The following is an 11127-nucleotide window of genomic DNA, read 5'->3' as shown; positions in this document are numbered from 1 at the left end:
GTTCATATGTCAAAGTTACTGGACTATATGTGATATGGGTGTTAATTTTTGTATTTCTTATTGTGAATTAAAGAATTTTGCATAAATGGTTCATGTTATTGCTATTAAATTATGTACAACAACCATTTTGGAAAAATTGGCGCTGCAAGCGTTTGTATTTTTTCAAAGTTCCACCTTTCGTCATAGATGTCAAATGTCAAACAAATGAATGTGCAATTTATTTAGTAAACAAAACAAAGCAAGTGAGTAGATTTATCAAAGAAAAATCCCGGTACTCAAACAATTTATATTTCCAAAAAAAGTTTTCCTTCCCCAAATTAAAAGAAATTAATAAACAAAATGCCACATGGACATTCACATAATCATGGAGACGAATGTGGTCATGAAGCTAGCGACATTGACCATGCTCTTGAAATGGGAATCCAATACAGTTTATACCAAAAAATCGATCTAGAGAACTTAGAATGTTTAAACGAGGAGATCGAAAATAGTGGCAAGAAAGTCTTTAAACCTTATGAAAAACGTCTTGATTTTAGCGAGGTATGAACACAAAATGCATAAATAACACATTTACAAAATTTAACTTGATGATTGTTTCCTTTTAGTTTGTTGTGAGTGATGCTGATGAGGAACTCCTCTTTAATATCCCATTTACTGGAAATATTAAGCTAAAAGGAATCATCATAGTTGGTGCCAATGATAATTCACATCCTAATAAAGTTAGATTGTAAGAATTAATTAAAATATTCTACACTGTTGTTCCATAAATAGAAACAAATTATTTATTCCAGGTTCAAGAATCGTGAAAAAATGTCATTTAGCGATGCCGAGATGAAAGCCGATCAGGAATTCGAATTAAGTCGGGATATAAAAGGAGAAATTGAATACTCGCCAAAGTACATATATAAACATACCTATATCAAATAAAAGTTCTTGAATTTCTTTTATTTTAATTAAAATAATTTGATTTTTCAGAGTGGTAACTTTCTCATCAGTTCATCATTTAACATTGCATTTCCCTTCGAATTTTGGAGCTGACAATACTCGTATTTACTATATTGGTAAGTTTATAGATAAAAAGATTCAAATGTTTCTACTTAAATATTTTGTTTATTCTGTGTAGGCCTTCGTGGTGAGTTCAGTGAAGCACATTTTCATGGTGTAACTATATGCACTTATGAGTCTGCACCAAATGCAGCTGATCACAAAAACAGTCTCTTTGATTCAATAAACAAAGAAGTTAAATAAAAACTATGAATAATACTTAAAAAAAATAAAACTATGCCTAATTATTTTGTTATCTTTGTTAAAATAATATTTTTAATTAAATTATTATTTGCAAAAAAATGGATTTCTTATTTTCTGAGTCTTTATTGAAAATCAGTGAACAAAAAAATTAGACGAATTAAACTAAAAGTGCAGAAGTGTTGATGTATGTAGAGACGAGCAAAAAGGGAGATAAGTTCTACAAACTAAGGGAAAATAGTCAAAATCAAATTGTTAATACACATTGCCAAATTTTGTACGTTTTAGTTGAAGCGAATAAAATTATTATTTTTTAAAATGAAAACTTCTATCTCTCTTTTTCTTAACCACAATTTTGTAGTTAACATCATAACATTTTTAACCAAAATGAAGAAAAGTTGTACAAAAAATTGTTCAAAATATCTCGAGAATTATCAAATTATTAAGCATTTCAAAAATAATATTAACAAAAGGAAGACGCAACAAGAATAAAGCGAGAAGTTGTGGGTGAAAAAACACCAACACAGTAAGACTACCCGGGCCATCGAATTTGTATATTGCATTATTGTACTTAAGTAGTCTTGCTCTTACATAGATCAATTTCTCTTCATCTTTTTTTTCAAACTATTTTGTTGAAAGCCGAAAAGTCAAATAAGAGGCCAATTATAGCTATCAAAAATTTTGAATCGATATTTGACGATGTTTACCTTTGATTACAAATACAAATTATTTACCGATCGAACGGAAACAACACAAAGATTTTTTGTTTCTTCTCTAATAATTTATTTTTTTATTTTCCGGGCGGAAATTCATTTTCCTGAACAGCTGATATTTTTATATTTAAAAGTAAAACGAAGCGTTCCACTGATTTGTGTTCCAATTTCACACAATTCCAATGACAGATTTCTGACACTAAAAATTTATCGGTGGCAATCAATCAGGAAATTTTGTTCAATGACAGAAATTTTTAATGAAAGCTATAAACGACCTGCCAAAAAAAATCCGATGTTTGTTTTCAATGATGAAAACCAATGATAGCTATAACTGGCGCCTAACGGGCGCTCAACAGCTGACTACCAAAAGCCAAACAAAATTCCATTTCGTTTTCCAATTTTTTAATATTCCGATCACAAAATTTTACTGATGAAAGCAACAGTAAACAAATTGTCTGAGGCGCGAAGCTCGAAGTTTCACTTCGATTGCTATAAACGTTCATCAGTAAAGCATTTCAGATTCCTCCTGTTTCAAATTTTACTGATGGATTTTACTGATAACTATAACCGGCCCCTAGGTCGAAAATGTCCAGTTTGAGTCGTCAAACATTCGATTATTCAAACAGGGTTGAAGGTAGAAAAGTTGAATAAACGGATAAATAGTTGAAAGTTTGAAAAGTTGATTTGTGTAGTTTGTTGTTTGTAGGTTTTTAACCTGTACTAGAGAGCTCGAACGATTCTTCTTTGATAAGTTTTAAAAGTACTTAAGGAACTTGAAATACAAACATCCTCGGTTCCGGATATTATGCCTGCTAAAAATGCAGCCAACAATTTTAAAGCAAGAAAGACAAAGAAAATCATTAAAAACAAAACAAAAATGTATAACTTTTCAAAAAGTTCAGCATACATTTTATTAACAAAAGCGTTTCTTTAAATGAATATGCTACTTCGAAAAAGGCACATGTCGGATATTTTGTCGAATATGTTTTTATTTTTAATTCTTGTGTCCTTACCGAGCAGCTGATTGTGAAACGTCAAAACCAGTGTGCACTAACTTTGTAGCCGAAAATTTTACAATACGTCGCGTCGGGAGGGCAAATTTTAACTAGTTTTGTATATGATTTAGCCAATCAGAATCCCTTGACTACGTAGCCACTAGCATTGTGAATGCGACCAATGTGACGTAAATGCTTGGATACACCCATTAAGATCGAAAACAGCACATCTCTGGTGTAAATTCTACTATGAACGTCATCGCCTGTAGATAAAAAAAAAATAAAATGTATGCACTAGTTTCAAAAATAACCAATTTTTTTCAATTCCGAAACATTATAAATTTTCAGAGGGCCCTTTTCAAATTAATTTATTTTACAACTAAGCTGCATTCCTTGATCATTTTTAAATTATGTTAAATTTGTCATAATTAAATTCTAACCTAAAGTAAAGTTTTTTTTTTTACTTTTAAACAACAAATTTTGTAACAGGTGTTATGATTGACAAGAACTTATCTCACACCAATTTTAATTAATAATTTATTTTGTACTTCATAATATGCAATTTAATCAAAATAGCGCTTCGTCAGTCACACCATTACTGTCAATTAAATTTAAACAAAAAATGGTGTTCATCAGTTCCGTCAAACTTAATATTTTCTTCGTCACAACCTCCATCTAGGTTTACTTCATCCAATTACTAGGCATCTATTAGAGGTGGGAGACATTATTGTATTAAGTGGATTAGTACCTAGTTTTATTAAATAAATGGATGCTAGTTAAAAAGACATTTGTTATTTTAAATATTTGTTGAATTATATTTTGTGGAAAGTTGAGTTTTGTCTTAAATTTCTCAATAATCTATTGTTTCTATTCTATGTTACATAATTTTCAACTAATGAGTGGAATACTGATTCACTAGAAGAGTGCAATTATTAGGCTCTAGTTCTCAAGGGACTATTGCGCCACACAATTTATTTTATTTTATAAACTCGATGAAAATGCCAAAAAATTGGACCTTTACACTTTTTGATGTTTGTTTCGCATCCCTATCTTACTGTAAGGTGTCCTCTAATTCATTGTATCCGTTTGTTGGTAAAAACTATGGTGAATTAAACTATTGTTGTACACTATCTTCGCAACAGATCTATTCACGAAAAATATTACCAAGCCATCACAAAATCACGGCCATGTTTTGGAGTGTTTTGAACTTGATGTGCTTGGAGTGGTTTGTATCCTATCTGTCCTACATGGTTAACTTTTATCTCGTCAGACCAAATAATTTTCTTCCAATTGTCACATAAAGTAAAAACAAATGCTTTTCTAAGGGATATTGTCGTTCTGAGATGCCATATCACCTTGTAGTTCCCCATTTGGTTCGAAATACACCTCTATCTCCGAACAGTTAAGTGTATGAAAAAAATAATTTGGTTTAGGACAAATGTTTTAGCAAATTGTATGCCTAACATTTTCGGTAAAGGTGTTAACAACATTGGACCTGTAGGAACACTTGATTGTTTATGCAAAGTTTAGAACACCAAACGGAAGGTATACACAAGTTTCCAGCTTACTATCTGTCATTAAGGCGTGAAACCCTTATTTTATATTCTTTTAAAAGGTTTCGCATTTTTCTTGAAAAAAAACTGTTTTAACATAAACGGGTTAAGGTTTTTTAGACTCATCCCTATCAAGATTGGCCCCAAGTCGAAACTCGCATGATTTATTTTAGAATAAATTTGGTTAGCACAAAAAAGGTTACAGTGTGTCAACTTAAAACAAAAAAAAATGATTTCGCGGACTTATTTTTTAAGAAATTAAGCAAAGGGAAACAAATATTATATCATACATTATTGAAGCAACACTGTTAGAAGCTAACAAATGAGGCGAAAATTTTCAATTTTAAAACATTTTTTATTAGAATTCCGTTCGTTAACCTTTCTCAATAAATATGGGCTACATAACACTTAAAGAATTTTTCAAATCGGACCGGGTTCAAACAGAAAAACAAACAATTCAGCTTTAAAATGTTAGTATAGTTGAAAATAACACGTTGATTGATTGTAAACGCGAAAGACTTTCATTACAGAAGTCTTTGGTTCAATCCCCTGCCTTTGCAAAGGTTATACCTCTCTAACCTGACGTGACAGATTGATTGTTGAATCAGACTTAACTGTATAAAGGTATAAAAAGGGATTCAAAGGTGTTGTTTAAGAGTCAGTTAAAGGTGTTTTAAAGTATTCTTAGTTTTGAAACCCCATTTTAAAAATGGAATGTTAAAGTATTGATGGAGAATTAAAACAATCCATATAGACATTAAAGATCAAAGCATAAGGCGGATAATAAAGAGGGACGATTTTTTAACTATTCTTTCGTTTTCGCTTTAAAAAGCACTACAAATAAAATTCAAATGATCAAAATTAAAACTTTTACAAATATCTACAAAACCTGCTAGAATAATAATGTAGGTATACCCAATTAGCTTAACCCTGATAATATTATATGTATAGGTCTACTTTATTTTTGCAAAAAGAAACAAGCGTCGTCAATACCATCTACCTTATTCGTTCTTGTAGAAAACATCACTTAAAGTTCATTCCAATTTCAAATGAAGGTTAATCTTTCATAACATCTCTTGCTCCGAGAAGTAGGTACGAGTATAATATCTCCTACTTAACTTCAAGCAACAACATTCATATCCATCATACCTTAATAAATTCAAAATAAACCAGCAAAATGGTAAATGGCTTATAATGTAAATATTTTGAACTGATTCGAAAATGGATGTAACTTTACTTGGGTGGAAGATTGGTTGGATGGAATTTGCTGAAGGTATAATGAAGAAGAAGTCAATGGAGTTCTGCTTTGAAAAAAAAGGTTTTGTGATAGGTTTTTTTTTTGGATTTCCTTATGGATCGTGTGCAAACAGCAAGCACTGGGTCGTTACGCTTCAAAAACGTTTCTCCAATACTACAACTCTATTCACTTTTCCTCTTTACTGTTGTTGTAAGTAAAGTATAGTAAGTTGGTATTTTTAACTGAAACGTTATGGTGATTAAATATCATATCCATATGGATTTTGAGTAGTTTTTCCTTCTTTACATTATAAAGAAGGTAAATAAGCTGAAGAAGAAGTAGAGGGCTAAGATTTTGAGACTCGTCTTCATCCACCTGTGAAATCACAGAGACATCGTCTTCTTGAAAAACAAAAATCCACAATTTTTTTGTAGTAGGTCTATTCAGTAACTTTCTTATTCGGTTTAAGCGTTGAAAATGTTTCAGTCGTTTGCGTAAGTTCTACAAGTACGGATGTTTCTCAGCAGTAAAATTTTGTGGATTTGTTTATTGTTTCTTTTGTGTTTATTTTGTAATTTTCTCTATATGTGTTAATAATAGTATATATACATATGTATTACTATTATTTTTATGGTGTGCAGTGAATGAATATTTTAAAGAAATCGAAAGTGAAGAAAACTGACCTTCAATAAAAGAAAAGAAAAGTTTTAATTTACATAAGTATCTTCTAATTCTTTTATTTTTTATTCAAACTTTGTAAAAATTCAAAGTTTTAATTATTGAGAAAATAAAAAAATAAAAAGCATTACACAATAAGCTTCTCATAAAACAAGGATAACCACAACAAAACCCTACATGGATCAGTAGTGAAAAAAGGATAACAAAGTTATTATACCACGTATGAGTAAATATTCAAAAACAAAGCAAAATGTTCTTTTTTTTAAATATGAGTTTCTATTGAAATTTAAAAAACAAAATAGAGACTTAACATGAATATAACTATAAAACCTAAACTTTCATCATATAAACCTGTACTCCATCCGTTTTACGCAACTTTATTTTCGAGTTTCTTAACCGTTACGCATTGTTACTCTATCCAAATCACACTCGGTTTATTGATAGTGATGAATGCTGATTGTTATCGAGATTTAGTTCATAAAAGAATGAATTGAAGTATTCTTAAAAATCCATCACTTTGACGTGCTGTGCATTATAAGAGAATTCAGCAAAGTTGAAAGTTATCGTACAGCATAATTAAGTTTCTTAAAACAGAAAACAATGTAAAACTTCAATTACTGGTTAAGATCTGTATTTGTGGTGTTTTCTTTATCTCGATTGTTTTTTATTTTTTATGGCATAATTATAGATTTTTTTTTAATTTGAGATTTTTCTTTAAGATCAAGTTTCTTACACCAGTTTCCTAGCATTTTTTGTGATTCTTCAATGTTTTGAAACTTTTATCAAATACAAAAATTAAGCTTCAAAAAGTGTTTGGATTTTATTTTTGAATATACATACATACATATGTACATAAATCCGTTTCATTTCTTCACCAGAGGAATCTTTTCTGTATTTTGTTTTAACTTATTTGACTCGTCTACAATTTTCAAGATCTTTTTAAAGAAACTTAACATAATATCCTGAAACTGAGTTTTCAGCAACTTTAAGTTTATAGGAAAGAAGGACTTGAAGAGGAGGAGTAAACGAGGTCATCATGGTCAGCAACTTTAGATGATTTCTAAGCTATTGCTTTCAGTCGGAATAAATTAATTAAAGGGTTCTCAGTCCATAACATTTAAAAAAAAAATGTAAAATCAAATATCTCCTGAGCCATATATTCAATTTTACACCTTTTTGAATTTGTACGCAAGCAATCTAAAATATCATTAAACATATTTCATTGTATGTATGTATTTAATAAATTCTTTTTACCATTTGGTGATTTTTTTTTTTAAATCTAATTTATGTTTTGCAGAAAAACATAAATAAAATTTCTACTAAAAAATAGTAAAAACAGATTTTTGACTTCAAAATTATTTCATTCTATACAAAATGTTGGCAACAGGGAAAAAAATTGACAGATTTTTCATAGAAAAATAAAATTCAACCAAAAATACTACTAAATAAATAAAAAATAGCTTAAACTTCTATTTTGAAGTTCTTAAAATTAAATTTAGCTCGTTACAAAAAATATCGTTTTATAAGTTTTTAAAGACACAACATTGCAAAAATGTTGCTGATTCTTCGTATACCAGCATCTTTTCAAAGTTATTTTCCACATAATTTTAAAACTAATTTAAAAATTGTGCTATTGAATATTTACCCAAAGTATGTATCTAAGTTGTCCAAGAGACAATTTTGTAACTAGCTTAACTTTAAAAGCATGTAATATGCATTGCAACAACTTGTACTTTTTTAATGATTTCTTAATGTTGATATAAATAGGATATTTGAAAGATAGATAGATAAATCATTATTCATAAAAAACGATACATAATAATTTACACTACAAAAACAAAAACTTACAAGCTTGGCATTAGCTGTCTGCCGAATATTATCGAGACATTTATATTGAGAAAAAAGAGTATACAATTATGGAATATAAAATAGGGAACCTACGTAAATAATATTACAAAAATGTGATCAACATTTTAAATGTTATTTTGTTAAAGTGGCAAAGTAATTCAAAGAAGAAAAAGAATAGTTAACATTAAATATGTGTTACTGTGAAAAAAGAAAACAATTACCAACTAGGTACTTTAAGTGTTTGTTCAAAATATTTAATTTTAATTTTTTTTAACTAAAATACCGAAGATGTGGAAAGACTTTGGAGAATATGGACTTTTAGTTTAGTTAAATCGGAAAAAACCAACTCTAACTCTAAGGGGTTCAAGTTGTGGAATATTGGGGCTTTTAGTTTAGCTAAAACAAAATTTTTTTTCTTTTTTAATTTAGTAGTTACTTCAAAACAGACTCAAATAAATATTCTTTAATTATTTGCATGGGAGAAATAGCGTACGAGCAATTTCCAACCGTTTAAAACACGTAAACATTCTTCCGACGAAAAGAAGCTTTATCAAAATGAAGTCTACAAATTTCTTGTAAAATAGGACAAGTTGCTGAAAAATGATAAACATGTTCCTTTTAGTTTGAGTTGCAGAGTGAACAAATTGCATCTATGTTAGTTCTATTTGGCCTGAAGTTGAGCTCAAGATTTTCAGTCCGTATTTTGAATATCAAACATATATCAGAAACAGAAAGGTCTTCACAGAAATAATTATAATCAACAAAAGTTGAATTAAGACGGCTATAGGTTTCTCTAGAAAGTGCTTCGATAGCCCTTTCGAGATTAGTTTTCTACATTTCCTCATCAACCATCGAAATGCAGTTGTAAATTAAATCAATGAAAAGTTAACATAAATGGAATGTGCTATAAGAGATTATTTGAAAAGTCCCTAAAAAACAATAATGGCTGAATCACAAACACGCATCAGCTTCGGTTTCACCTGACGTTTACGAGTTCAGCCATAGGAATTCAATGCATGCTATCACAAACTTCGACCTCACGTTTCGTTTGACTATCGTAAGGAAAAGAACGTAATATAACGTAATGTGACTCCAAACGAAAGCTCCAGTTTAATTATCTGAACATTTGCTTTGTCTGACAGCTCAACAGCTGTAAAACTATGTCAACAAACAAAATATTTGCTCTTTGGAGTCAAACAACACTTTAAAAATCAATAATGCACCACTTCGGCTATGTTAATTAAAAATAAAGTGTTTTAAAATAGTCTACATTGCACATTATTGAAATAAATGTAGTTTTTGTAAGTGGCAAATTTTACATTCAAACGTCTTTATTTCAAGCATTTTTCTTAGAACTTATATCTATAATATAATAATATTGTTGGCAAAATGTCGTAGAACTTAACGAACTGAAGATTTCAAAAACAACTTTAATTTCAATTATAGACTAAATACGTATTTTTTTTTAAGTTCCTTAAATGATAATTTGGTTTATTGACACGTCTGGTATAAGTTTTCAGTTTGGAATGCATCTCTGCTTCTCTACTTTAACTAAATTATGTCAAAAACGAATGCAGATAGTGATACTTTCTTTTGAAAATTATAACTGAACTTTAGTAAGCTACATAGTATTTATTATACATAATTGGTGTTTGTATCATACTATAACCGGTATTCAAGCACGCTATCGTGGTATTATATAGCCCCTGATGGGTATTGTTAACGTGCAAAAATCATAGGCAAACTCTTCCGTGACATCAACACGCAACTTTAAGTCAGGTTGACAAATTTTTCTTTTAATTAATTATGTGCTACGAAGTGTCATACAGCTGTATTATAAATTTAAATATTTTTAAATATTAACCACATTATAATATGGGAATCATTTCAAATACAGTTAAATTTAATCTAAAAAAATATTAAAACTTCTTTAACATACATATTGATAGTGACAAAGTGCATAAGGAAAAAATATTCTTATATAAATTATAAATGTCAATGCAGTTGACGTTTGAAAGTAGATGGTATTTTCTGTTAACTATTTAAACAAAGAAGAACTTCCATCCATCAAACGAATTTGAAACCTATTTGGTTGGAACGAAGTAGGTTTATGTACTGTACAGTGTGTACATATGAACTGAACATATCTGTCAAATAGTTAATGGCAAGTAAGCATGACTTTAGTTTTCAGGGACATGTTTTTTTTTATAAACATGGAACTGTTTGAGCTTAATGTAGGCAAAAGCGTGTACTTCGTGAAAAGATAACTTAAATTTTAAAAAGAAGAGAGAGAGAGCGTTTAACGAAGCGTCACTCTTTGGCAAATGATATGAATATATTCCAAAAGTTATTTGGAGTTCCGGCACACGACAATTTATGTACTAGATAGTAGATACATATGTTGGTATTTGTATGTTAATCACGGTACATTATCGTACATTAATCACACACCCATGTTCATGTACACATCCCTTTTAATAAGGTTTTGTTTTAAAATGTATTTATGCGAACAATTTATCTTGGGAATATAGATGGTATTTAGTTATGTGATTAAAGACGGGGCTTCATTTATAAGAGACAAAATTACAAAGAACTATAAACGAAAGAGTTGATGCACGAACCTTCTTTAGTGTAAAATTGTAATTTAATGATATCGCATACCTTTAATAAAAATACTAAGTAAAACATTTGTTTTCAAATTATTTAAAGAAAAATATGTATGTGGTTTTATAAGGTAACTTTAAGTATTAATTTACTTCGTTAAACGTGGAAAAAACGAATTGTTGTCCTTTAAAATGATTTTTTTTTGTATTAATAGTAAAATTTTCATTTAAGGAACATTGAAAAATGTGCAATAA

General features: G+C 29.4%; 1 protein-coding gene across 1 annotated transcript; it reads left to right on the top strand.

Annotated features, from left to right (window-relative positions):
* The first annotated feature begins 287 nt into the window (after window positions 1–287).
* Window positions 288–1374, top strand: LOC129951035 (PITH domain-containing protein GA19395). The gene is made up of 5 exons (XM_056063026.1): window positions 288–540; window positions 606–727; window positions 792–896; window positions 976–1061; window positions 1124–1374. The coding sequence occupies exons 1-5, from the start codon at window positions 340–342 to the stop codon at window positions 1246–1248; spliced, it is 639 nt and encodes a 212-aa protein (XP_055919001.1). The 5' UTR covers window positions 288–339; the 3' UTR covers window positions 1249–1374.
* Window positions 1375–11127: the final 9753 nt, after the last annotated feature.

Source organism: Eupeodes corollae, chromosome 3 (assembly GCF_945859685.1).
Source record: "Eupeodes corollae chromosome 3, idEupCoro1.1, whole genome shotgun sequence".
NCBI classification, from domain to species: Eukaryota; Metazoa; Arthropoda; class Insecta; order Diptera; family Syrphidae; genus Eupeodes; species Eupeodes corollae.
This window is presented reverse-complemented; position numbering and strand designations above follow the sequence as displayed.

Coding starts and splice junctions, on each gene's coding strand:
- LOC129951035 (XM_056063026.1), top strand. CDS start 340: ATGCCACATGGACATTCACATAATCATGGAGACGAATGTGGTCATGAA. Junction 728..791: donor CATCCTAATAAAGTTAGATT/GTAAGAATTAAT, acceptor TATTTATTCCAG/GTTCAAGAATCGTGAAAAAA. Junction 1,062..1,123: donor TACTCGTATTTACTATATTG/GTAAGTTTATAG, acceptor TATTCTGTGTAG/GCCTTCGTGGTGAGTTCAGT.